General features: G+C 35.6%; 1 protein-coding gene across 4 annotated transcripts in view; it reads right to left on the bottom strand.

Annotated features, from left to right (window-relative positions):
• Positions 1 to 12371: 12371 nt before the first annotated feature.
• Positions 12372 to 27298, bottom strand: part of DGKB (diacylglycerol kinase beta) — a gene marked incomplete at both ends in the record, with an annotated part of 334143 nt that continues 319216 nt past the window's right edge. For all 4 annotated transcript variants that reach the window (XM_082014573.1, XM_082014575.1, XM_082014574.1 and 1 more), the window contains 3 exons: positions 12372 to 12479; positions 22463 to 22523; positions 24455 to 24575. In XM_082014573.1, the coding sequence (XP_081870699.1) occupies positions 12372 to 12479; positions 22463 to 22523; positions 24455 to 24575 (290 nt within the window). The remainder of the gene's footprint in view (positions 12480 to 22462; positions 22524 to 24454; positions 24576 to 27298) is intronic.

Here is a 27298-nt window from a genome sequence, read left to right as displayed (position 1 = left end):
TACTCTTAAATACTTTTCTTAAGTTTTAATAAAAAGCGTCAGGGCAGGAGACCACATTAGGGACAGGGATGGAGTAATCAGTACCACGTAGATTTAAGACAGTGCTTCCTTCATAAAGCAGGCTGAGAAAGTTGCAGAGACCCAGGCTGTTACGTAGGCAGCCAGTTCAGGAGGCTGTAGCCAGCTGGTGTTCCCTTCACCTGGCTGCACAGCTGGTGACGTGCCAGGCACAGCCTGGCACAGAGGGTGCCTTCAGCTTGTCAGCAATCTCTAAAACAGAGAAATGCAAGACAATGCAACTTTTTTCCCCTCCTTTCTTTCATGTGGACTTCAAGCTACTTTTTTATTTCTGAAATAAAGGTTTTAATTAAAGCTACCTTCTATACAGTGCACTGCACTTCAGCTCTATTGCAAATAACACATTAATTTCCCCTGACTCCAAGTAATCTTACTTTCTCTCTTTTATCCCCGAACACATCTTGCTTCAACAAACACCAATGGGAAATAACAAGTGGGGGGCAACAAAACTGCGGTAGCTTACTGAAAGTTATGACAAACTCCGCATTTTGTTGTTTCTCTTTTTTTGATATATATACTGTAGTCTTGCAGACTTCTCCCGCTAAAGTTATGGAATGAGCCTTATCAATGCAGCTTCTCACAGGAGGAATGGAAACGAAACAGTCACAGAAGGGAAAAAAGCAGATAAAGCCTATTGAAAGAGAGGAGCATACACTCTGTTCCACCATTACTGTGTCAGGCACTTTAAGCCATGAATCTCTCTTTGTGACATCAGGTAGTCATATTTGGCCTTCAACCTCTAACCTTGCATGCCCATATCATAGTTAGGGTAAAGGGCCATATATTTTTAACTGAAAACTCAAGTTAAAATCCAGACTGTAAGGTTTTTTGCATCTTTCTTTCTGATTCTGTATCAGGTCGCTAGCAAAACAATTAAATTAAATGTCAAAAAATGTGGCGAGCCCAGCTTCCCTGTGATATACAGGACAGAAAGGAAGGATGTGACCTTGGGCTATTCACCATCACTCTAAAAAGCCTGCTGGATCTGGGATTGCTTTTTTTTGCCCCCCCCCTTTGCCTTCGTGGGACAAAGGTCTTACAGTTCTTCTACTAGTGGGCAGAATGCAGAAGGAAGAAGTGAGGTCCCACTGTATGTCACAGTTGTTTTGGCCAACAGAAGAGGGAATGAATGAAAAAGTTTCAGAACAGAAAGCTAAAACTGTGACAAAGTAAATGCTCTAGCTGGGTTCATGTCCCCTGCACATCACGTGCAGATGGGACGTACAGGGTAATCATCAGCAGGCTGTAAATGCATCTGCCAACATAAAATTACATGGCTATATCTCTGTTGCTCTAACATTTAAATGATGTAGCTGTGGAGCAGAACTCCTGTTGTGCTAGATATTCTAACACCAGAGAATGTGGAACTCGCTTCCCTCCACCCCTAAAGGAAAGCTTGTAATTTAAAAACAGTTTAGTACAGATATGTGGGAATATGAAAGAAAACAGGTTCTGGTTTCTGTGGTAATAGCTGAAACATGGTCATTTTGTAGAAAGTTAAAGGAAGGATTTGAAAGAAGGTAATGGAGTAGCTTTGTAGATGTTTCCAGAGGAATTTAAATAAAATATAAGATCACTACGTGCTAAACCCCCCCAAATCTTTGCTTTAAAATCTAAAACTACACATTACAGAATGTCATAATGGCTTGATTAGATATAGATCATACAAATAGGTACTTGCCTCTGTATTGAACAGATTACACACAATGAGAGCTCTAAACATAGAATGATTTTAGGTATAGACATAAAAATACCTTTTGTTAAGGTAGGCACAAGCCACTAAAGGCCTCATAAGTGAAGACAAATAGCCTGTGCCTAATGTAACGGGGGGGGACGGGGGGGGGAAGAAAAAAAAAAGGGTCTGAGGAAAGTTCCTGAGAGAAGGAAGATTTTGAACTGTCAGACCAGGAATCCTTTAGAGGTAGTCTCTGAACGGATCTGAATGGGAAAGAAAATTTACAAGGGCTGTGACTGAGATCAAAATAACAGGTACCTTAATTAGAAGTGTGTGAACAAAGCAAAGGAAGCAAACTAGCAGAGAGAAAACAAAGCAACAGAAAACCAAACAAAAACTTCAAAGATTGAGGAGAACACAGATAATCAGTTATTTTATGACTGAAGGTAAAGATACAAGTGTTGAGCTAGAAGTCGGAGAAATACTAAGTAGCAGTCCAGCCTAATGACGACATGAATGGGAATAGCTGAAGGAAACTAAACAGTGATGGAAGGCAAAGAAATAAAGCCAAGAACCTTGTACCTTCTCTGAGTTAACTTTAAAAACTAATCATAATTCCACATGCATCATTTTTCTAAGGAAAAAGACTAGTAGTTTTTAGGAAGTTGGGTTGTGGGGTTTTTCTTTGTCTCATGGCAAGTAGCCACTCTTCTTCCTCAGATTACGATTGTGAAGAAAAAAATGCTACAAATTATGTTTTGCTATTATGTTTTACTATGTTGCTTTATGCTAACTGTTAATTAAGAGATTAATAACATTGAAACAAATAAGCTATGAGATTGGCTTTATACCTTAGGACAGGACAAGCTTGAAAGGGCACAATGGCTGCCAGAAATGACAAAACAGCAGTCAGACTACACAGACATTAAACAATACTACAGACAAAAAGCTGAATGTAAATGCAAGAGATCGAATATGTACATTTTGTACACAATTTGCATACCTCTGACATATCACATGCTAATCAAGGTTTGCACATGCGCCAGCTTTCTTAATATTTTTTAAAAATATTTTTATATAGCACCTAGCACTGGATATTTAAGTGCTGGCAAAGGCCTGACTCACTACTGCGTCACTGCTGTTTTAAGCGTAAAAGACAAGAATTCAAACAGCAGCAGCTACTCTAGGCAGAAATAATAATGAGTGGGTTGTGCCATGCTGTACATAGACGTGGTTTTGCAGTACTGTATTGGAGCCTCTTAAGGGCAGATTTTTAAGGCTCTGAATAGTGAGAGAAAAGGGACATTTACACATAAAATCCATAAAATTTGCATGTGAATTGGCAAATGCAAAATAAGACCCTATGTGTGAATTCCACCTAGTTGGAGCTTCAATTTTCATGTACTTTTGAGATTCAGAGGGTGGAGATTAAGCACAGGTCCTTAACTGAGCAGGACTCACTTATAACATTGGTTATAGCAGTTACAGTGTTTGCTGAAAAGTTGAAGACTTTGCTTTCTTCCTTAACCTGAGAAATTTCAAATATGCATTTCTCAACATAATGCCTAACCACCGAGCAATAGAGCCATGTAGGTGAAAACATACTTCAATACAGCATGTTAAAGCTAAGGCTTTTGGAGACAGAAATACAAGATTGCTAAGGACACAGGAGAAGTGTGAGAAAGAGGAAGACATGATGATTTTGCTCACTGCAGGGGGGTTGGACTAGATGACCTTTAATGGTCCCTTCCAACCCTAAGATTCTATGATTCTACAAGTACTCAGCTGAAAGGAAGAGACTTGGTGACCTGATTTCCTGGCCAATAGTTTGGGGAAACTTTGCAGGTGCAAGCATTCAATAGGTTTTTACAGATGTGTTAATGCACAAAACTTCTCAATCTCTTTCCTGGACTTCTTTTCCTTGAGGCAGGAAAGATGTTCTGAGTCCTACCACAAGATAACAGGGATAAAACCCTGGCTCTGTGACTGCAATGGCAAATCAAAGATTTCAGTGGAGTTGTGATTTCACTTCTGCATCCCTACTTCACTTTAACATTATCTCAAACAAGGCTACATTATTTCAGCCATGATCTCCAAAGCTACGACTTAGTGTCACATTCTACACTAGGACTTCAAATGCTCTCAAGTGGAACCACTTTGGTATAGCAGAAATAGCATGACACACAGATGATCTATATTGTCTGCTGCCACCTCCTATACAAGTCATTCTTCAGTGTTGATTATTCTTGCAAAAAAAAAATCTCAGTAGTCAACGAGCTGTGCTGAAAAAAAGTGTTTTAACACCTCAGAGGAACCAAGTTTGAAAAAATAGTGACTACCTTTGTATTTATATACCTTGCATGTGGGCTGCTTCTAATCAAGGAAAATGTACAGAAGAGGTCCTGTATGTAAGGGGAACCAGATCTGGCAAAATATTCCCAATCCTCTCTTACACAGTTGTGGCTGCATATTTTGATGAGGTTCATACAACAGTGACTGTCCAAATTAATTTATAAACAAGTTAGAAGGAAAGAATGAAGAAGGTTGTAATTTGGCCACAACTTCCTCTCTTTTGCAAACTTTTACTGACCAGATACGAAAATACCATTATGTGATTTTTTTTTTCCTGCAAATGCCTTTTCTGTCCTGTGGTGTTGGACCAGAAGGTATCTTGGGTCCCTTAAAACATTATTTTATTGCACTTGTTAAAATCTTTTATATATTATCCTATCGCACTGTGTTTTGTAGAGGAAGCACACAGTAGAAATAGTTAAAAATTATTATTTGTGCTATATTTGAGATAAGAAATAGCACAAACATCGTGCAGATGAATGTTATCAGTGGGAAGTTACAGATGTATTTATTACCTACTTGTACTCTTACATTTTTACGTCACTCTAGAAATGACTAAAGGAAAATTAACACTTTTCTGAACTGACTGTTTCAAATTCTGCTTTTGTGAGTCTCATCCCAGGTATTCTTCTCTGTTCTCAGTTGTCTACACAACTGTTCTGCTTGTATTTGAGTGCTTTCACTAGCTCTTGTGGCAGCACATATGTCTACACACAGACCAACAGGGAACAATTGGCATCTGCCATAAGATTTATTTTTTGTCCAAGATTCAGCAGGCAAGCCAAGGGAAAATGATAAATCATTTCACATAGACTAATATCTCAACTCTTTGGCAGAGAAAGCTGTTATATCTGATAAAGTGACAGAATTCCCATCAGAAGAAGAGAACCTTATCTTGCACCGAAGGAACATAACATTTTCTTAAAGCCCCATTAGCCTCATGCGAGACTACTCACCTCTTGTCCCAAGACCATAAAAATAAGACTGATGATTGTCACAGCAAGGACTTTAACATGATATCAATCGGGTTAGACATCCTAACATTACTGAGTGATAATGGTGCAGCGACCAAGAGGCATAACAAAACTTCAGACAGTGTACATGTTTTGGGTAACTGTAAGGTGAAAAGTGTTCACAGATTAGCTATCACAGTGTTAGCTGATAATTCACCCCGAAGATTGAGAGACGCATTAAGGGCCGAAGGATTTTGCGAATTAGTGACACACAAATGCCTTATCAATGTAATTGAACGATTATTGTCAATTGAGTTATAGTGTATTCAGTATCTTAGAAGAAATATAAGCATTATATCTGCCTTGACAATTATTTCTTTTACAATACTTAGTCTAAAATATTCTTCAGTTATTCACTTATTTTATACTAATTAGGATATCTTAATAATGGGATTTCCCTTCTTTAGCTGTCTGCCCATTCTATTTTCAGTGAAAATCAGAGTCCACTGCTGTTTTTTGAGACAACTATCAAGACATTTGGTAAACTATTAGGCTATGTGAAATAATTTTTTGTTTAACATTAACCTGTTATCTCTGTTTTTCTTCAACGATAAGATAGACCTGTACTGACAAATTAATCTAAAATGGCAGGAACTATGAATCAAAAATGAACTCCTTGAAGATAACTGTCATGAGTTGTGCAGCTGTTGGAATCATAAAAACACAGAGATGTTACGCCTTTTAGGCCAGGGACACTTACAGCAACACAAAGGTTGAAAGTTTCATTTCAGGATCTTGAACAAATACTAAGAATTTTTAAATTCTCTTAAAGGAAATAAGATAATTCTATTCATACTGAAATAAAGTAAGAGCATCATTTCATTCGCTTTTTGCTTTTTAAAATGAAAAGTCAGTTATACTACAATATTAGTTAATCACTACATTAATGAAACAGAATTACCTTATTAAACAAATTAAAACCTTAAATTTCCTTCTGACATCCAAGCAGAAAATATTTTCATCTTTAAAGAGGTAAATCTTATCTTGCTCTGAAATGGGAATCCACTGAAAAAATAGATCAAAAAGAGAAGGTAGGTTCTTCTCCACAATTTTGTATATTTTGACGAAGCAGAGGCTAAGGAATTGTTGATTACACTAGTGACAAAGTATGAAGGCTTCAATTTGCATCTCAATGCAAGGCTTGGTTTTGCAGAATAGACAGTTGGACCAAATAATTCAAAACTTAATGTAAACTAATTATATTGACCCAGTAACAGATAGATTAATCTGGTTAAAAAAAAAAAAAAGGATTACTGTTCAGAATATAGCCACAGAAAACAGCGTTTGATGTAAGTAAGGTGAAAATTCCTTATTCTACATGTATATACTGCTGTAATAAAGTCATACTACTCTGAGAAAAAAATCAACACACCCATTTTTCCCCCAAATCCCCCGAAGTTACCAAAAATTAACAAGTTGTTGGTTTTTCCTTCACTAATAGAACTGAATTTAAACATATGGAAGTAAAGTTCATCTCAAATGGGATAGTTGCTCCTGCATTTGCTTGCTTACTTACTTACATAATTACATCATAAACATATAAAATATGTGTCTGAATCAAAGTTTTAGTCCTTACAATTCTGAGGTAAAAAGATAGGTTTGGAACTCACTCATATTTACTAAAATACCCAACAAAACAACAAACCATCACACTCAAAAACCCCACACCCTGTGCAACAGCCAACCTTGTGGCTGGGCAGAAAGTACAGTGCTGATGCTCATTTTGCAAAGTCCCGTTGTCTCACCAAGGGATATACAAATCATATTCTGCAGATACAAATAGTTTAAAGAAGAATTGTTATTATGTGTTCTTTTCTTTGTACTTAATGTAAGTAGACTGACAGGCTTGAAGATTGACAGCTTGTATTTTCTAGTTGGGAGGCAGAACATGGACCATAAGCATGAATACACCAAAAGACTAAGAAGTGTAAATGTGCACTTCCCTGCCCAGAAAAGCTACTTACACAAATTGCTATGTTCTTTCACAGCAAGCAAGTTTGATCCTAGGTAAAAAAAAAATAAAAAAAAATATTTTCAAACAGGCCAACCAGCAGCTAAGTATTTTCAGTCATAATCAACCTTAGACTAAAAAATTGACCTGAAAAGTTAAACACTTTGCTTCTCACTCAGTTAGACCCAGAAAATAATTTTCCACATTTATTAGAAATGGGCACCTCAGTATGAAACTGCTGTTTTACCATCAACACGGCTACCACCTTTCTATAAATAAGAAAGCCCAATGATTATCACTTACTATTTGTATGAGTCATAGTTAAAGAGAGCCTTGAGGTGCTTCTCAGGTAGTCCTTTTGAATCATGAGTCAGAAAGGAAAAAAAGCAGCCCCTGAAATATCACCATGCCCAGATTCTAGATGCCTGGAACGTATCATTGCCTATTTATAGTTTCAATCTGTCGGGCAGTTTCACATAATGGAAGTCAATGGTGATAGAGAAGTTTCTCTGCTTTAGCTATACTTGTAAAATTAAGAGAACCTGACAATGGAAAAGCTCCATCTGTATCCATACTACAGACACACAAGTCAGAACAGGATGGGTCAAACCTCCTTATTTCAAAATCAACCAACAATCCGTAGTCTGAGTGCAAATGGGGTACAAGAGCCAGGATGGCACAAGCCCAGGTTGGGCAGACATCAGCAAATCTTGACAGCACACCCTCACATACCATGGATTTGAACCTATTATTTTATAGCTCATTAAGAGATTCAGCTTCCAGATCTCACCTATGTTTTATTTATTTTCCAGCAAGGGCTACAGTAAGGCTTTTACTCATGTCAGCAAGACCACAAGAAGTTTCCTTCCTTATGGACACTGGAGGGAAAACAAAATGCTTTCAGACCTAACGGAGCTAGAGACAAGCAGCAATTATCCGACAAGAGGCCGACATGTTCTTCACCACTCTTGCATAAAACATTGAGCAGTTCTTCTCCAGCCCACCTCAGATTTCTAAATGTATTTATTTAGTTTCCGGCTAACTGCCTCGCAGTTTGGCAAAACTGCTATTTAACTGCAAGCGCAAATGTCTTCTTTTTTCAGGGTACGAAAGCATTCAGAAATAAACAAAGCCCTAGCAAGTCCTTTTACCTCCCTTTGACCATCCTTCAGTTCCTCGCCTTTGCGAAAGGCTCAGTTGTTCCTCATACTCTTGTGCCTAACTCTGATCAGAGAAACTTTTTTCCCATGAAGGAAAAAAAACCAACACTGCCTACATCCTTCAGTCCTAAATACAAGAGGTCTCTAGATTAATCTAATTAATTCATTTCCTTGGCAAATCACTGCTCATTAGCCCTGAGTGCCTTCATCTGGCCTCCCAGGCCCCACACTGTCATTTTTGTGGGTTGTCTTGTTTTGTGACCCACCCCTTTCGCACATCGCTTTGGGCATCTGTTTTGCTATTCCTTAGCAGAGTTCTCTGATCTTCTAATGTTTCCTTGTCTAGAGATAATTATTCCTGATTTTTTTTTCAGTTTTGTAGCCTTTCTCTCTAGTCACCCTTCCAGAGAGGCGAGGGAAAATAGTTCTCAAAGTAACTGCTTCCCAGAAAGCCTTGGTCACACTATGATCCACCTCAGAATTACAAGCCCCAGAAGCCAGTTGGGGTTGTTACAGAATAGCATGAGTACCCTAAATCACTAATAATCACTGAATAGCTATAGTCTCAGCAAACAAATATTAACCTAGAAATGTAGAAAAAAGTATTTTTCTCTCTTTTTTGCAATAATTGTATCAAATCCATGCATTCTTTGACTATATTACTTCTTACACTGATATTTTGAAACACATTGAAGACTGTGACTTTATTTGCCTTAAACAATTTTGGATATTAGCTAATTACTGTTGCAATTTACATGCGATACTACAGAGTTGATAAGAGTGAGGAAATGTTATAGAACATCTACTTCTGCTTCAGAAACTAATACTAAACGCTTCCTAGCTCATCAAAGTCCTAAGCATATCAGCATGTTACCTGATCTAGCATGCACATACACACACCAATAAGCTTAAATCAGGAGGTCTAACCTCCTAGCTTTAAATAATCATGATGATATGCATACAAATATCTTGCAAGTACTGGAAACAGTAATTCTGTATATGTCTCTGCAACAAATTCTGCTTCCACCTCCTTTTAACAGGAACTCATGCGAAGTGAGAGTGATGCTAACCAATTTCAGAAGTTAAGATTTCTTCCTGAGATGTCGTGTTCTTTCCTCAGCACATTGCCCAGCTGCAACGCTCTAGTAGGGAGATGAAAAATTCGCAAATCCAATGTCAGATATCATTCCTACATATTTGTAATTTCCATTTATATTGCAAATGTCATTAATGAGGCCTTAAAGAATGCCTCATTGTAAACAGTGGAAGGCTTACAGCTACTACTCTTCATCCAGTGTGAGAACAGTCCATCTATTTCATCTGTAGGAAGATACATGCATATATTCTCTGTTTCGCTGCATAATTCCAGTATATATTTCCACTGTATAATTTCATTATATTAATTCTGTGCATACTGAGTGAAAAAAAAGTACACCCCTGAAGTTCTCTCTCATTAAATGAAGCATTTTCCTTTCATACTATGTTTTATGTACTCTAAGATTTTCTCTTCATCATCAATACTTTCAACCTGAGCATGGTTTTAAATTATTAGGGGCCATGCTAAAAACCCAACCAAACAAGATTAATAGACAGAATGTCACTGCTACAATAAGTGCCAATATAGCAAAATGGCTGCTTATTATATTTTGCTACAGTGAGAATTTGATACACACTGACCGACAGATCTGATCTACCTTTTATACATCTAGTCAGAATTGCATGTAATTGTGATTACATGAACCCATCTATCCATCTTTTTATGAAAAAGTGTGTTGTGAACAATTTTCTGTCACAGACTGGCACATTTAAAATCACATACATTATTAAATAATAGCTTATGTATAATTTTATTTATTTTCAGAGTTACAATGTTCATGAGATAATCATAGAGAGCACATTATATATCATCATTAAACACATTTTTGCCACAAAAAGTTGAGAGCATTGGTAGAAAATCCTATGTCAAGTTATGTGAAAATATTTATCACCTGTAACCATAATTTCATAAAACCAATGTACATTTTATGTAATATTATGTCAGCAAGTTCCTTCTTTTTGCAAATATCTTTTGCTCTATACTTACGTATGTTTGCAGCTAAGGAGTGCATTGAATGTTTCTCTGTGTGTGTGTTTGCAATGCACAGGAAAAAGTGTACTCCTACTGTAACTGTAATTGTCAACAACACTGGACCCAAGAATGGGGAATTACAAGATCTTAATTTTAGCAAATAATTGCCCTCATATTTTTCTACCTAATGCTGAACATAACATTAATTGGTATTAATTGGTAACATTACCTCCTAAGGTTTACAGAACACAGACTGTATATTTCAGACTTAATCCTTACCAACTATATACTGACTTTTATTTCAGTGTCTGTTATATAAATTAGGACTCTGTAGAATTCTTATACTGAGGAACAAATGATAGTAACTTTATTTAAATACATGCACAGTAACGTGCACTACAGAATGATGAAATACTATTTTTTAATGGATGAATGAATCAATAGAAAAATAGATTTAATAAATCATTAACATTTAAAAGTCTAGATAAAAATGGGAAATCATGCATTTCAAGCAAAGTTTTATTTTTTCCTTGTTTGTTTTTTGATGAAATCTTTGAGAACTTAAGACATGCAGAGCTGAGAAGCAGCTCACTCTGAACAAAGAACAATGTTAAGACTGCACAAAAAGTTTTGATTGAGACTGTTTATATGCAAGACTGAAAAAAGTTGCCATTCTTAGACTTCCCTTCAACATTAGACAGTGCTGTGCAAACCTCAGACAAATCCCTGTATTATTATTTCTAAGCTGTTAGGAAGTCTCTCAAAGGGCTAAGAAAGTAAAAACCTGAGCAACTGCCTCCCAAAATTTATGACAAGAAATGTTGTTATTCCAGACAGCAGATCACAAAAGAAGAACAGATAAACCTTTCCTTAAGAGATTAATTTAGGGGATGAGTAAATTATGCATGGCATAAATTTATAAATAATAATGACAACAAAATTAGATATAGGTTGAATTTTCCAATATGTGTATGTCTATGCCTCAATATTTAGACTATGTGTCTATCAACTTATGAAACAAATGAAAAGTGAGTTTCTACTTACAATTAATTTAATGTTTTTTCCTACCCCAACATTTCTCTGGACATTGCCAATGTAATCAAAAGAACTGTAAATTTTCAGAAGTGAGTCTACTCCAGTGAGCTTGATTAATTATGCATTAACCCATTTCTCTGAAGCATCCTTCACTAAATCTTTGGTGGGAAATGCACTTTATTAGGCATGAGCTTTGGTTATTTGTGCGCATACGCACTATACTAGCAGTCAATATGCAGAATGATTTAAAGTTCGCCATGTTACGAGATGTATTGCTCATTATGATAATTCTAGTGTTTCAACAAAACAACACTGATGGTTAGTTTTGCAAGTATTAGTATCTTCACTCTTAGCATCATCTACTTAGCTATATAGTTTTTGTTCAAACTTGCATCGACTTCCAATCTTACAAAAACTTACATTACAAAATTTGAACACTGCACACATTGTTAGAGGTTTTCAGCAGGTACAGTTACTCACATACACAGGAGTTATCAGAGTAAGATAAAAGATTTTAATGCTTAGCTGATTAAAAATATTCTCAGGGTAGAAGGAAATGATAAATTAAAAGTACAGGTTAATGAGACCTGTAATAAACTTTACTCTGAAAGAGGTCTAATTGGTTATTGATGTGAAGATGTTTGATTCACAAGATACTATTGAACCTATGGCATATGATCATTGTAGTAGAAAGAGTTGAAATGGAAAAGAGAGAAAATCAAATTACCCATGGCATTCTCTTCCCATATTCCATGGCAGAATTAGCCCATAGATTAGTAAATGGTAATGCATGCAACAAAAAATATGCTGTATCACTTTATGTAAACATCTGCTTTCATCATGCAAAATGCCTACAAAACTGTGACAATATTTTTTTCTAATAGCATAGTTTTACATTAGCTTGGTTATGGAAACTGTTAAACCAAAATCCATGATTTTGCAAGTAGAAGATATTCTAAAATTCTTGAAAGGTTTCCAGCATAAATATTCCAAAGCTCAACGAAGCTAATTGGTTTTCTAAAAACTAAACTACATAGGCTTATTCTTTGCTGTGGTTCCTTGTTCTTTTGATGATAGAAGAGAAAAGACCGGTTTTTGGAGGAGGTCCCATCAACATGGGGGCTTGGTTCTTGTGAGTAATTTTTATCTGGGGGAAGAAAAAGAAAAACAAATTTATCCCTTGAGCTAGTTCAATTCCAAGTATCTGAGATGCCCAAATTATCTTTATGTACAACTTCCAAACCTTCTTCATTCCATCAAAAATGAAAGGAAAATATTTGTATTTTTTATGAATGATGTTACATATGCAGTACCACCAATCTATGTGTAATCACTGTTTCCACAAATATTTTAAACTATACATGCAATCAGTATTAAAACTCATATACAATAAAATACATGTCAATCTGTGATCTTACTTTTTAAGTGTTGGATTTATTGCTTGCTGTTGAATATTTTACATATCTCCAAGATGAATAAGAATTTAAAAGTTGGAAAGGACATACATGCTTGCAGACCAAACTGTTGCCTATTGTTAAGATAAGAGCTATATCTTTGCATGCTTTACTTATATATCTAATCAAGCTGTACTTCTTGTTTAACGCATGACACTGCTTAATTTCAAAATAACCATTATGAACAAAAGTCAAAAGTCAATACACAAAAAAGGTCAAAAAAGATGAACTAGCATTCTAATTTTTAATTAATTGTTAATAGAATAGACTCAAATATTGAAAAGCCTATTTAAAACACTTTGTAAGACTGCTCTAAAGCCACTCGTTTTGATTTCTTTGATATAAAACTACGAATCACCTTAAATGAGACAACCTTAAAGTAGATTATGTCTGCAATTTTCTCTAATTCAAGTCTAAATTAGAGAAGACATTTTATGAATGTATGCTATGCTCAAAGCTAATTGAAAGCAATTATCAAAGTGGCATTTTGTCTGTGACTTTAAGATACATTGTAAGATAATAAATGATTCTCATTATGTAATAAAAAGGTCACATCTTGCCTTTGGGCTAGTGACGCTAAGAGTTTTTCAAAAGCAATCGGAGACATTTTCTTTAGTGAACTACAACTAATACAAGAACCATCACTTATTAAATATCAGTTGTCACCTGCATAGTACCCACATCAGAGATGGGTATTTCTTTCAAAAAGAAACACCACCTCATTAAAAACTGGAAAAATATATCTCTTAAAGTGCATACCTGACATTTTCAAGTTAAAATGAATATCCTTCACTTGTCATTCACTAATAGTAATGAAACAAAAAATGTATGTCACGTGGAGAGGCTCATTAAAATATAGATCAGGACATTTCTTGGGATGGAAATTTACTTTACAGTATAAGGAGACAGAAACATAAAAATCTCAACAGAATGAGTGGGTTGGTTTAACTCTATTAGAGCCTTTACTTTACTCTTCAAATGCTCATTTCCATGCCACCTTAGTTCATTAGTCTCAAATTTCATATGTGACCTCTTTTTGTCAACATTGTTCATTAGTATCAAATTTAGCATTCGGGTTTTTTTTGGCAACCTAGATTAATTTCACACGAATAATAACTCTTGCTTTCAAAGACTGGCATCAATGTATTTTCTCACAAGAAATTCTGCTTCAGGCACCACTTTGGAAGCCAAATCTGTAGCTGGGGTAAATTGGCGTTTTTCCATTGATGTCACTTTATACCAGCTGATGATCTGGTCCTGGAAAATAGTCTCAAGGATTTTTGTAACTTTAACTTTCACATGCTTCATCAGACATATTTTGGGGCTTGGGAACAGTGATGACGTCAGCCTGATCCTGAGTATCAATACATGAAGTAACCTCCAGCTGCTGTGAGTGAAGTCTTCTAGAGTCCTAAGGGTTCAGCTTACTGCAAGATTTGGCCATGATGCACAGTAGGAATGCCCTCAGAGTTTCCTTTCAGAGGTAAATCATAGTAATTCCATCTTAAAATGAATAAAAGAGCAAAGTTTGAAAGACGGCTTTAGTATGAAGAGGTGAGGGCAATCCCAAGACCCCATACAGATTGCATGTCGGATTGGGGCTGTTCAATGCTGCTGAGGATGAATGCAACTACATATTGAGAAAATGTTTATCAATTGTAATGTTCTTTTTTGGCTTGAGCCATCTGTTTCAGAGACTATGACCTCTTCAGTATGTTGTATCCCATCAGCTGAGATCAGCTAGTATACCCGAACATGATTAACCACTCATGCTCATGGGCATGGAGTCCTATATGCATTTCTCCAAGACATATTTTCAACTGTTACAAATTGGCATGATTCCAGTGGCGTAAAATATATTTTACATTTGGGAAAAAAAAAAAGTGTAAATCTAAAGTATATTTTTTTACTTATGCACGGTAGTGTCTGTTAACATTGCATTGGTTAACAATAATAACCATTGATTCCTTAGTTACCTGCTGAAAAAAAATATTCAAAAACATATCTTTGAGTGACAAAAAGAAATCAGTATGTTTGTAATACATGCTGGACCATTGCAACTACCTTGCCTGAAATAGGCAAATTTTGTGTATTCTCAGGACTTTCAGGCACTGCACTTCTGCCCTGGACTCTCACTTCTTTTTCTGTTTTCATACTGGCAGCACTGCCAGAGTTGGTGCTGTGAGTTTGGGTGACAAGTGACAGTACACACTCTGAGATGGCAAGCAGCACTAAAGGTGTCAGAAAGAGAAATAATGTTGTAGGTCAAAGGGGAACTGAACACTGAAAGTGCCGTATGGGAGACAGAAATGGACAAAAAAAGAGAGAAAAATCTTTAATTACAAGCAGCCAAGATATAGTTTAGTTAAAAATGAAGAAATCAATACTTACAGCTTTATATAGATTCTGTGTGCGTGCACGTGGAGTATCTAAAGACTAACTTTTACCATTCGGTTTCTCTTTCATTCAGCAAGCAACCTCATGTCTTTCTTAGTTGAAGCACAATTATAAAATCTTTGAATAAGACCCATTACTTTTTTGTTTTTAATTTTTCCTGGGTCAATCTGTGGTTTACACATACACAGGAGAGAAAAGATTGCTCAGACAAAAATCCCAAAAGCTCAAACCCTAACCTAACATATTTTTAGGAACTGACAAACATACTCATACAAATTAATGCGGAATTCTGGAAAAACATTTTTGAGACCACTTAGTTTTATTGGAATTATATACAATAAGTTACAGAAACTATGGAGGACATTTTAAACATAAATTAGGGGAGTGCCTGAAGTGCTGCTGGAGAAAAAAAAATTCTATTTGGCATATTTGGCACAAATTTATATTTAAAAATAGGCAAAATGAGGAAATAACAAAACTCCATTTATGAGGAAAGTAAATAGCCACATGAATTGCTAAGATATTGTGGATTTTTCTTGGAAGCCCGATACACAACATTATAGGCTAAACTCAAACTCTTGAAGCCAATGACAAAACTCTCATTCACTAACGGAAGCCAGGATTTTATCCTGTGAGTTCATGATCACAGAAATTTAAAGAGCTGGTATATCTAGTAAATAAGTTTAGCAGAGAAATACTGCATTTGCAATTTTGAAATGACCTTTCTAGTGTTAGAAAGTGTGTCCAATGACGTATTCATGGGAAGGAACACCAGATCTAATTAAAAAAAGAGCATAATTCTTAAAAGAAGAGATGGTAATTGCTCCTTATTTGTTGCTAGCATATTTTCTGATAAAGGAGAAGCTGGAATTTGTGATACTAAAGATACTTATAAATGAATAAACCAGACATTTATTTGTTTCAGGAACAGGTCAGAGTTTCAAAATGTGCCTTGAAGCCACATTAATACAATGCATCCACTGAATGACATGCAGTGAGCATCAGTAATTTTAGTGATAACTATATCTTTTAGGTCAGTCAGGTTTACTTTCATGCTCCTTTTTCTACAATATGTGCCGGTTACCTTTGTGTTCCTGACTTTACAGAATGCCTAAATATTTACTATTAACACAGGACATGGTGCTACAAATACAGGTACTAACTGCAATGCTAAATGACAACAAAAAACTGGAATCAGAGATAATCAGCTCTGCTTATAATATTTTGATTACTGTTAAAGAAAGAAATCCTGTATTTTAAGGACAGCGAGAAAAAACTGAGAGACGAAAACTTCGTTTATGGTCACTTTGTTCCATGCTATCAGTAGGCTTTGGCTGTTGGTAGTTTTGAGGGTATGAGGCTTTTCCCCCAGCCTAGATGCCCGTATGCTGCTCCCCTTGCAGGAAACGGAGGGATGTGACACCTCTGTATCCCAGGAGTACCAAACACTTATCTTCCTGTAAGTGATCAAGAGCTGTGCTGGGTATCATGATATCAATAAGACCTATGGAATGTAGGCAGTCTTAAACAAAATTAACCTGTGACTTGCATTATGTGGCATTTTGGTCAAAATCTCTCCAGATCTAGGCCAGTTGTTTTAAATATAGCGTTATGCAACACATTTTAAAATAAATTTCTTAACAATATTATTGTGCAAAGCGCAATCAAATCTAATCAGTTTGGCATTAATTAAGCTCTAATAATATACCCTAGTCTCTCTCCTAAGTAGTGTGATCCGTTTCCCCTTCACACAGGTAGATTGGAAAACATTACAGTGTCATCATAATTTTTAAACATACCGAGAAAATGACAGAGCTGCAAAATTAAAATAAATGATTAATGGCATTTTTTTCATGTTTTGTACTAATAGGTATCACTGAGGTTTTAAATTAATAGAGCTGTCAAGCTCAGGGTTTTTACAGATCCAGTGCAGAACTAAAATGGAAATTATGTATTCCACAGACACCTAAAGATGACACTTTAGAATATTTTAAATTTTAATTAGTAGGTGCAATTGTTTCCCCCCCCTCCTCCCTAAAACCACTGCAAATTAATTGGCAATTAGTCACAACTGATTCTTTTCTTAACAGTCTGAACTGGAAAGAAAGGTGCATTACATGTTAAAGTATTTGTCTGGGGTGCAGAAAGCACACATGCAGTAAATTGCTTTGTCAATTACAAAAACTACTGTTTTGAAATTAAGAAAAAATATGCATAGGTAAACAAAATTAATTAATGTGCAGTGTACCTGTGAGCACAAAAAATAATGCCCAGCTGCAAAATAAAGTGTTAGAAACTCAATAAATCACTCTGGCCTTGAAACAGAAACGTATGCACATTGTTGCTCAAACGGGCAAGAAATGCAGCATTTTAGTATAACACCAAAAACTTTTTCTAGCAATTGACTTCCATTTATGGGTTAACTGTGTAATAATTGTCTAATATTCTACTAAAATCAGCCACCATATTTGGGAGCCAGTTCCTCTTTGCTCTAAAGAAGCAGACACAAAAGTTTAAATACTCCCGTTATAAACAACTGATAAGACAATTTTACAATTTCAGTGACACTGAAAGAAGATACTTTACAGACAGAGTCTAGAATGCAGCTGCAGCTTCTTCATGCGATCTATGGGGTGTTGGAACCAATGGATCTACATAAAAGCAAATCTGTGACTCTCTTTTAGTTGTCTCACGCAGCCCTGGCATATAGTGATTATTAGTAAAATCTTTTTTTTGATTTTAGTTCTGGTTTCTCTCTGGATGTCACTACTACAAAGGTAGGACTTCACTAGGACCTCTGCACTCAGGCTCATCACATCTCTAGGCACTAAAGGAAAGACTAGGGAGGAATCATTAATTAATTTATTCAAAACTTATTTTTAAGGTGCATCCAAATTATAACATATTGAAATACTATTTCTGACTTTCATTATTAAATGGCTCACTACAAGTTTTCATATCAGCAAATAATTCTAAAAATACTATGTGTTTCAGCTGTCTATGAAACTGTATTTCTGGCAATCCATTAGGTGTGGTCTGACTATGGATTTTCATTTTCGTTCCTTCATTTAGGTAATATTCTTGCATCTTCTGTAGACATTTCTGTCTTCTACTTTTAATCTAATGTTGCTAGGAGCTTGACACTCTTTCAGATATGATGCCAACCAAGTCAGGAATAGATGAAAGAATTGAAATCACAGTTATTTTTAATTAAGATGGAATATTCTTATGGATTTTTTCAAAACAATGCTAATAATTTATGTAGCTAAATTGAAAGATTACTTTTCTTAAAAAAAATCCTGATGGCTAAAGCTAGGAGTTTATTGAATTAACTTGAGAGTCTTTGAAGTTTCATTACTATTAATGACCTGTTTGGAGATCAGGTGAAACCATAGATATCTTTCATGTTGCTATATTTGTCTGGGAGAGCTCTGATAGAATTTCCTCTTCAGCTAATCAGACGAGATGTTTAACATAACATTAACATTATCATCTTTCCTTGTCCCAAAGACTCCTCTATAAAAAACAGTGAAAACAATACAATTTGATGCTCAGATTCTGCATCTTATTATACCAGAGCAGAGTGACTTTGTCGGACACAGTAACCTGCGTGTGTTAAACATACTGTATAATCCTGGATGACAGATCTTTGGACCAAGACACTCACATTTTTAAGTATGTGCAGAACCTACAGGAACGCATTCCTGCTCTTGTCTAGGGATGCTAGGTACATGTGCAACGGAAGATCATAAAATATATTAAAAGAATCACACAACAATTTCTTTAGTACTAAAACTGATCACAGGAATGAAAAAAAAAATCACAGACCACAGCTTCTGGGGAATCACTGCATTATCATGTCCCACAATATTTTCTCAGATCCCACACTGTTATTTTGGGGGAACATGATCTCTATATGCATGAGAAGGGACAGATGTCAGCAGCTCATGCTATTTGTATGAAACTTTTTTCCAGTCAGATAGGAGAAGTAGCAAAGATAATATTGGTGATTCCTTTAAGAGGAAATAAACTTCCAAGCCTGCATGTGCAGCTTGCATCCCATACATAACAGGGATTTGATGCAGAACTTGTTTTCCTTAATATGCATAACAGGATAGCAGGAGAATTTTGATCAGGTTGAACTTGATTTCTTGAAAAATCATTTGCAAAGCACTCTCATTTGTATCAAAAATTTGAAGCAGAAACAGAAAAGGACTTCTGAGCTTAACCACTTGCACCTTGGGCCAAGGTTGATTCAATACCTGCTGATCGTATGAATTTCTCACTTATTCTTTGTAATTTTTATGGACCAGTCCCTAAAACTACTGAACTTAGATGACACTGAAGTTCCTTGAGATGACCTTACCAAAATAACGCATGTTCTATTTCAATTTTCTGACAAACAGTTGGAAGAAGAGAGATAGCAGTCTTTTTTTTATTAGCTTTCTGGCTGGTCCATCTAAGAATCAAAAACCTGAGGCTCAGCTGCTGTGTCTAAGTGATGTACACGATCCGTGCAATAAAACAACGCTAGAATCAGTGAGTTGGTATACCCAAGCAGGCCAATACTGTGTAGAGACAGTAGCTTCTGTCCTTAATACAGCTAGTAAACTAATAAGTGCCTTCCCTCAGCATCCCAATGTGAAACGAGATGTAGCATGGGAATGTCCCCCCATGTCTCAGTGCATGATGTAGGAGTGCCAACCTCGTTATACGTGGGCCTCAGTTCCTTGTGAGAGCTAGGGAAAGAAATTTTCTAAGAAGGGAAAGAAAAGGAAAACTGAACTCTGATATGTTTCTTAAGGAACTAAACTAATGGATTTCTTTATCTGATCATCATGCTTTTTTCCATTTAAAAACTGGTCATTAATCATTTGCTTTCAGGTAATTTGGGGAGAAAATTGCAGTTTTGTCTCTAGAGAATACAAAACTCATGATACTCATATTGGTCTCCCCATTTTTTCATGAAATTTGAGCTCTTGCATGTTAAAATAATTGGTTACATAGCTGGCTAAACATAAGAATTTATGTTTTTTTTCAGACTCTGGCTTTGGATAGACATCACTGAGAAGATCATCTCAACACTTACATGATCAAATACACTTTGGTTTTCAAAAAAAGACCTCTGTGAAGCACATACCCAGACACGAAATCTTAAACTTTGGTTGAGAGAAAGCTAGCATCCACCTTTGTCATTGTCTCAGGAGGAATTCCTAGCTACTTTGCAGAGAACTTAAGGAAAAACTCCAGTGTAGTTAGAATTAGTGAGGAGGGCAGAGGTTGGACCATACATGTTTTTTCTGTTGTAAGATGTAGAAAACAGAGCAGGGTACATGTACAATAATTCAAGAAGTAATTGCAACAGATACATTAAACTCCCCAGCAGAGAAAAATAATTTCCTAAAAAAGAAATTACATAATAATAATTAATAATTCTAGATCTAAATTCATAGAAATACAGTAGTATAGACAAATAGTTCATGTATTTTCTTCTCAGAGGAAATAAATACATTCAACAGTATGGTTTACTTATGTAACATGAAGCAAAAAGGATGGGTTCCACAGAAGAGTATATGCCATTTCTGTCCCTTTTAAAATGGTACTTCAACAGTGCAGCAGTAATCATCAGTAACAATTTACTGTTTCCTCAAGGCAGTAATTGAAATGTAAGAACTCTTTTCCAGGTTTGTCCTCAATCGTGCAGGCAGCTTCTGCTAGCATTATCAATCAGATAGCAGGGATTTTGCACAGAGCAAGCAATCAAGACAAAAAAAGCACATGTTATTGCCAGCATCCTTCCATAAGTTCCCTTCTGTAATCTGGCAACTGAAAAATTACATGTCTTTTTCTTGAACAAGTAACTGCTGGGTTCAGAACTGTTGCTCTGCACAGAGCCATTGCTGTAGAAGAGGTAAAGATAATGATATCTCTTAACTCCCGAAGGTTTCCTGGAATAAATCTCATAAAATCCCCACTGTTCTGCCTTCACACAATGTGTTCACATGGTTCTCCTCTCATTGCAGCACCTGAGCACTTACCATAGGGAATTAGAGTTCAGGCACTCTCCCCGCTGTTCAGTCGTACACTGGCTGGCAAACATGAACTCTCACAACCCTCTTCTGCCATCTTAACCCATACATTATCAGCTGCCATGCCTGTTAGCACCTTACTGCAGGTGCTCTCCTTTACTTTTTTTTGTGTAGCTTTTAATTCTCCTGCAGTCATAAACCTCATGAAAGTGATCCCGTACCCTGGTTTGGAGAATTATTCCCATCTGTGGTGGGATTTCTTCCTTGTCACATTATAGTTTTGTCATACTTACAAGCTTCAAGGCTACAGTAATCATCTACTTAAAAACACAGGTCTTCTTTAGGGAAACAAATTAGTAAAATTGTACATTAAATCATGTTACTATGACTATATTCAACAATCAGGAGCTTAAATTTCTTCAACTTCTCAAACTCTGTTAGCCTCTATAATTTATTGGAGAGAGATGGAAATGGAGAGTTCTTGGAGCTCCACCTTTCTTACATTGTCTGTAAACAGTTACTCAAAGAATCTCCTCTGAGCAAGCTCCTATCCTATCCTGTCCTGTCCTGTCCTATCCTATCTGGATTGCTGTTTACATGCCCTAAATTCATATGTGTGGGCACTGAAACAAGAGACTAAATTTCCTTCATTTCTCCTTTAAACTGCAAGGATTTTTAAAAATATTATCTCTATTGTGTAATTCAATCAGCACAGTCAAGACTTTAGCTTTAAATAAAACCTCCTTGATATCAACTCTCAAAAGCGCAATGGAGAATCTTCCAAAATTTTTAAAGAATAGTTTGTTACTTTATACATTTTAGCACCAAAACTAATATTGGCTCTGACTCAGCAATAGAGATCATAAACCTGATACATCATCATTAATAAATGATCACATTGGGTACAAGGATGCTGGGACTGCACCCTTTGAGTATGTTCCAAACTTTTGAAATAAATGCCTTTTTATTCCATCCTAACCTGTGGGGAAAAAGAGCATGATAAATTGAAATTGCAGTGGGTGTTGAACTATATAATCACAATGTGTGAAAATGTTACTTAAGTAAATTGAGTTAATGCTGATGACAATGGTTATCTTTTAAAATGAAAGGTTCTGTTTCTACCATTGAAGAAGTGAGAGCAAATAAATCAGTTAATATTTCTGGCTAATTTTTGCTACTCCTTAAAAAAGTTCCTAATTTTTTTGTCAAGTTCTCTTTCCAGAGTACCCCAGCATTCCCAGAATCCTTACCGTGCAAGGGGTTTGCATCCAAGGTTCCCCATCTATCTGCATAGGCAGAGACTTGCTGGTCCTAAAGTGATATATATCATAGTATAAGTAAAAGTAACAAGACAAAACTGATAAATGTATTTATTAAGGAGAGATATATGTGATGGCACATGCATATAATCCTGATTTACTCCTAAGCTGCTATGTAATCTCCAGTATGACCAACATACTTACAAAAGTAACATAGTCACTTAGTAGGCTTAGTTTGATTTTCAACACACAAAGCAAAAAAGTTGCAAACATTCACACATCTCGCTAGTAATACTCAACTCTCTCATGGGAGAACAGTCTGTAGTTTGTGAAATGGTGACTTATTCAAGAATTTCAGGAATAAGCCTTATTAACTGAAAAGACAAAGAAACTTTTGCTATTTTTTATAATTTAGACCAACTACTACGAAGGAAATAAGAAATAAATTTTAGCTCTATCATCACCATTTATTAGAAACATAAAAGATGTTTTTATGCTTGTGTCTAATTCTGGGTTAGACAGAGCACTCACATAACATGACAGTTGTACTGTATATTCAGAGGCTTTAATTTGCCATGTTATAAATTTAAAGGGGCACTGATTTAACATAAAGCTACAGCCAGTGTTCCATGTCTAGTTTTGGATACCACATTAGGAAAAGTATAGACGAATGAGAAAAGAAACAAAAAAAGATGATCTTTTGGGGTCTTTTCCAACGCTGTATTTCTGCATTATAATAGTTTGCATACAAGACTATTAGAAATAACATGGAGTAAATTAATAATGGAAAAATGAGTCAACTGAGCAGTCATAATGGTCAATGGAAATTCTGTCTTGGACATCATCTGCAAATGACAAACAGTTCATGGGATTAACCACTGTCGTCTACGGCCATAAATGAAGGAAGGGAAGAATGTTCAATGAGTTCTCATTTTATAGGTTTGGAAGGGTTCTGGTTCTTTTGTAGTTGTGGCCTTGCTGACATGGCATTATAAAAATTATCTCTTGGTATCCAGAGAAGGTTGGAATGCCTCTGTGATCTTATTTCCCTTCCTCATCCACATAAGAGAGTACTTTTGAAGTCAACATCACCCAGTCCTTGAGGAGAGTCTCAAAAATATGCTAGGCACTTTGGCAAATTCTACTAGTTTTTATTGCTGCTCTTCTGTTTTATGCTCATTTTAGGCTTTTGGGGCTTATAACTGTATAGCTTATGATTTTATTAAGATTTTGGAAAATTATGCTTGAGAAATTCTTCACTGAGGAAGAGCTGACCATCTTTCTCTTTTCCAGTCCTTATCTAATCCGAAAGATACAATAATTATTTTCTCCTTGAGTCCTAATCCAAGTTTCCTCTATTGTGAAGGTTCTGGTCACTTTTAACATAGTTAAGTATAAATCACAACTAAATTAGCATGCTCCACCATTAGCGGCTTAAACATACCAACACATTCAATAATAGTGACTTGTCAGTGTTCAGTAAATAACAAATAAATTAAAAACAGAGCGCTTTGACTTCTACAGATCAAAAAAGTGCTTTACAAATACCAATTACATGCTACTATTCCCTGGTGAGGTATGCATTATAAATGGGTTAAAATGTGTCAAGGTAATGTTAAATGACTTTTTGCTCAAAATTGTGTGGAATGTATGTCAATAATAAAATGCAAGATATTCATGCCTTACTGTTCCTCCAACTGCTTGACAATATTTCTTCATAGGATGAAATGACAGTTGAATATAGCATGTGAAACCTGAATGTAAACACCCTTTTCCTAGCTGTTTGTACACTTTTAAAGAAAACAAGATGCACAGGCATAGAATATGGATGGAATAGATATATTTCATATATAAAAATGATACTTTCACAAGAAATAAGTACAGTAATTATGATTATTAAACTACCAAAGAAAGTGAACTGATAATATATAAAACCTTACTGTTTCACTACAACAGTGCAGTGTAAATTAAAGCTGCTGATACCTGATGACAACAGACGAGCACTGGGCAAGACGTCTTCCAGCACTTTTCAGACCTGTGTATATCTGTCCCATCTCCATGGCTCCTTCCAGACCAACCACTTCCATAAGCTGGTCACTTAGATCTGCAAAAGTTGAAAAAACCCGTGTTTTGTCTAGACAGCATTTTGACAGTGGTCATACTGACTAGCAAGAATTGTCAGAAGACCAGCTGATAATAAAAGATGTGTAGAACAGAACTAGCAAAAATTATGATTCTTAAGAAGTGATTGCAGCTTTAAGGTTGGACACATCTGGGCCTGGTGTCACAACATTCTAAACTACACTGACCAAAATTATTCTAAAATACAATAATAATACACATGGTTTATTTTAATACATAAATACTGAACAAATGATCTTATTACATGAGAAAATAGGAGAAACTCCTTCATTTAGGTTGAATGAGATGTTTGCAGTTTAGAAATTTATGCTATTCATTGTTTCAACAGATACTTAAAATCTGGTAAATGAAAAGTCAGTGCTCCAGACCCTATCGGATTCCCTTCTATACAATCTTTTCCAGATGATGTGTATAACTCGAATTCAGACTTTGTGCACATGCATTATTATAGTCCTTAATTATGAGACCACATATTATTTTTTGCATTGGATCTTTGTCTCAGTTAGTGCGGTTTCAATGCAGAAGGGACGGGAGAAAAAAAATTTGTATCAGCAACTATTCATCTAGTCTTCCTGAACTTTGTAGTGCTTGTTTGCACCCAGTTACATATTTTTGTTTCATGCTACTTTTTGATTACATAGCGTTTTGGCATTCAACTTCGGAAAATAAATATTAGTTTGCTTGACTTCAAGGAGCAAGGACAAATTCTGTCTAGAATTTCAGATTAAAAAAATATACACAACCATAAACCTAAACAGTAATATAGCAGCCTGGTTTGAGAAGCAACCAAGCAAGGTAATGAAATATTATCCAGAATCAACTAGGGTGTTTTGTATGAAAGGTTTTATATGCTCTGGTTTAAATACATGTTGCCAAGACCAGATGGACAAGAAGAAGAAACTTTTTTTTAAGCTATTTATTATGTGTCTTTTATAGATTGGCTGTTAATATTCATGTTCCCAAAAGGTACGCTATTCGGCGAAGCACCGCAATGAGCTAAAATGTTAAGAGTCTATGATCACATTGAAAAAAACAAAGAAAGGAGACCACATTACTCTTTGTATATTTTGAACCCTTCAGCCTTTAATGAAAGTAGAATTTCATGCTAATTATCATATCTATGAGGCTAGTCCAAAGTTTCAAAGGGAGTCTTTTCTGTTCACTTCTTTGGGCTCTGAATGAAGGTAATTAACTGAAAGAAGTACTGTGATGGGGGCGGGGGAAGTATTAAAAGCAAATAGGATTTATGGTCTGGATTATTCTGTTTCCAACCAGAAAATCTGATACTATCCAAAGACTTCATTTTTCTTCTTATACTTTCTTAATATTCTTTGCTATTTTCATTTTCTCATCACAGTGAAATCAGTTCCATATAATATTAATGAAGCAAAAATAAACCCTATTATTTCCTATTAAGGAAAAACAATAAGATGGACAAAAGATTAAACTACACAATATGATTAATTTTAACTATACATTTTTATAGTTTACATCCCTGTAGCACATGTAAACCTAATTTTGTATGTCTGGCTTTCTGATGAATTGTTTTTCTTTTAAAATGTTTTCCTTAAGTTACTCACTTTTAAACTTAACTCAGATTTAAACAAATTCTGATTTTCTTGATAGCCATTGGGATTTAAATGGGAAAGTCCTACTCATTTGCAAATGCTATTATATTATAAAGACACACAGAACTCCATAGATGTACTAAATTGTTAAAATGTTTCCAGCCAAAAACCCCTCAAATTCCTATTCAGTGGGTTATTAGAAAATTATTTTTTAAAGGGAGAATAATTAAGAACAGATTTTTATTACTGACAGCTCAGGCAACATATGCAAGATTCAGAATAGTGACATTTGCAGTGATATAAATTTGATGCATCATTTTTCAATAGCTATGAGATTAGTGCCAGTAACAGCAGGTAACTCGGGGCCAAATCCTGCCCTTTGATCTGTACCACACTTCTCGAAAAATGTGGTATATTAAACATTGGAAGATGGAGCTGAACAATACTCTATCAAAAAAGTGAAGCCTTTTCAAAAACTTCACATTTGCAGTGGCAAATTCCCAAAATGGGGTTATTTTAGGCCAAATATAAGTATTTTTAGAATCAAGCTTAAATTAGACATAACCTTCTTTCAGAAGCAGTAAAAACTAAAGAAAATTTAACATGCAATTATTGACTTAGGCTTAGTTCGTGCTCCTGCCCTGGCTAATATATTTGACCTGATGCTTTTGCATAGTCATATCCACTTCAAGAAATTCTTGAGCTATATTGACTTTGGTGACAACCCAGAGTGAGCAAAAGTGGAAAAGGGAGTACGTATATTTTAGTCCCATTCTTCAGAGATGTTACATGGCTATAGGTACACTGGTTGAATATAAAGGGTCAAGACATCAATGAATGGATTACATTCATTGTTAAAAGGTCCCCACCAAAGACTCTGAAAGAGACTAAGCTCAATTAAAAGAGATCAGGTCTTCTATTAAATTAAAAGATAGGAAAGAGGAAGTCATTCATCATTCTGGTGGAAGGTTATCACTGATTTCTCAGAAAGACCTCTGCTGGCCTCTGCACTGCTCAACATTTGCCCCTAAATAATCTGGAAATAGAAGTAGGTAGTGAGTTACTGAGGATTCAATGAAGTAAAGACAAAAACCAATTATAAAAAAAAAGTGTAGGA

Source organism: Phaethon aethereus (genome assembly GCF_964289735.1).
Source record: "Phaethon aethereus genome assembly, chromosome: 2".
Taxonomy (NCBI): Eukaryota; Metazoa; Chordata; class Aves; order Phaethontiformes; family Phaethontidae; genus Phaethon; species Phaethon aethereus.
This window is presented reverse-complemented; position numbering and strand designations above follow the sequence as displayed.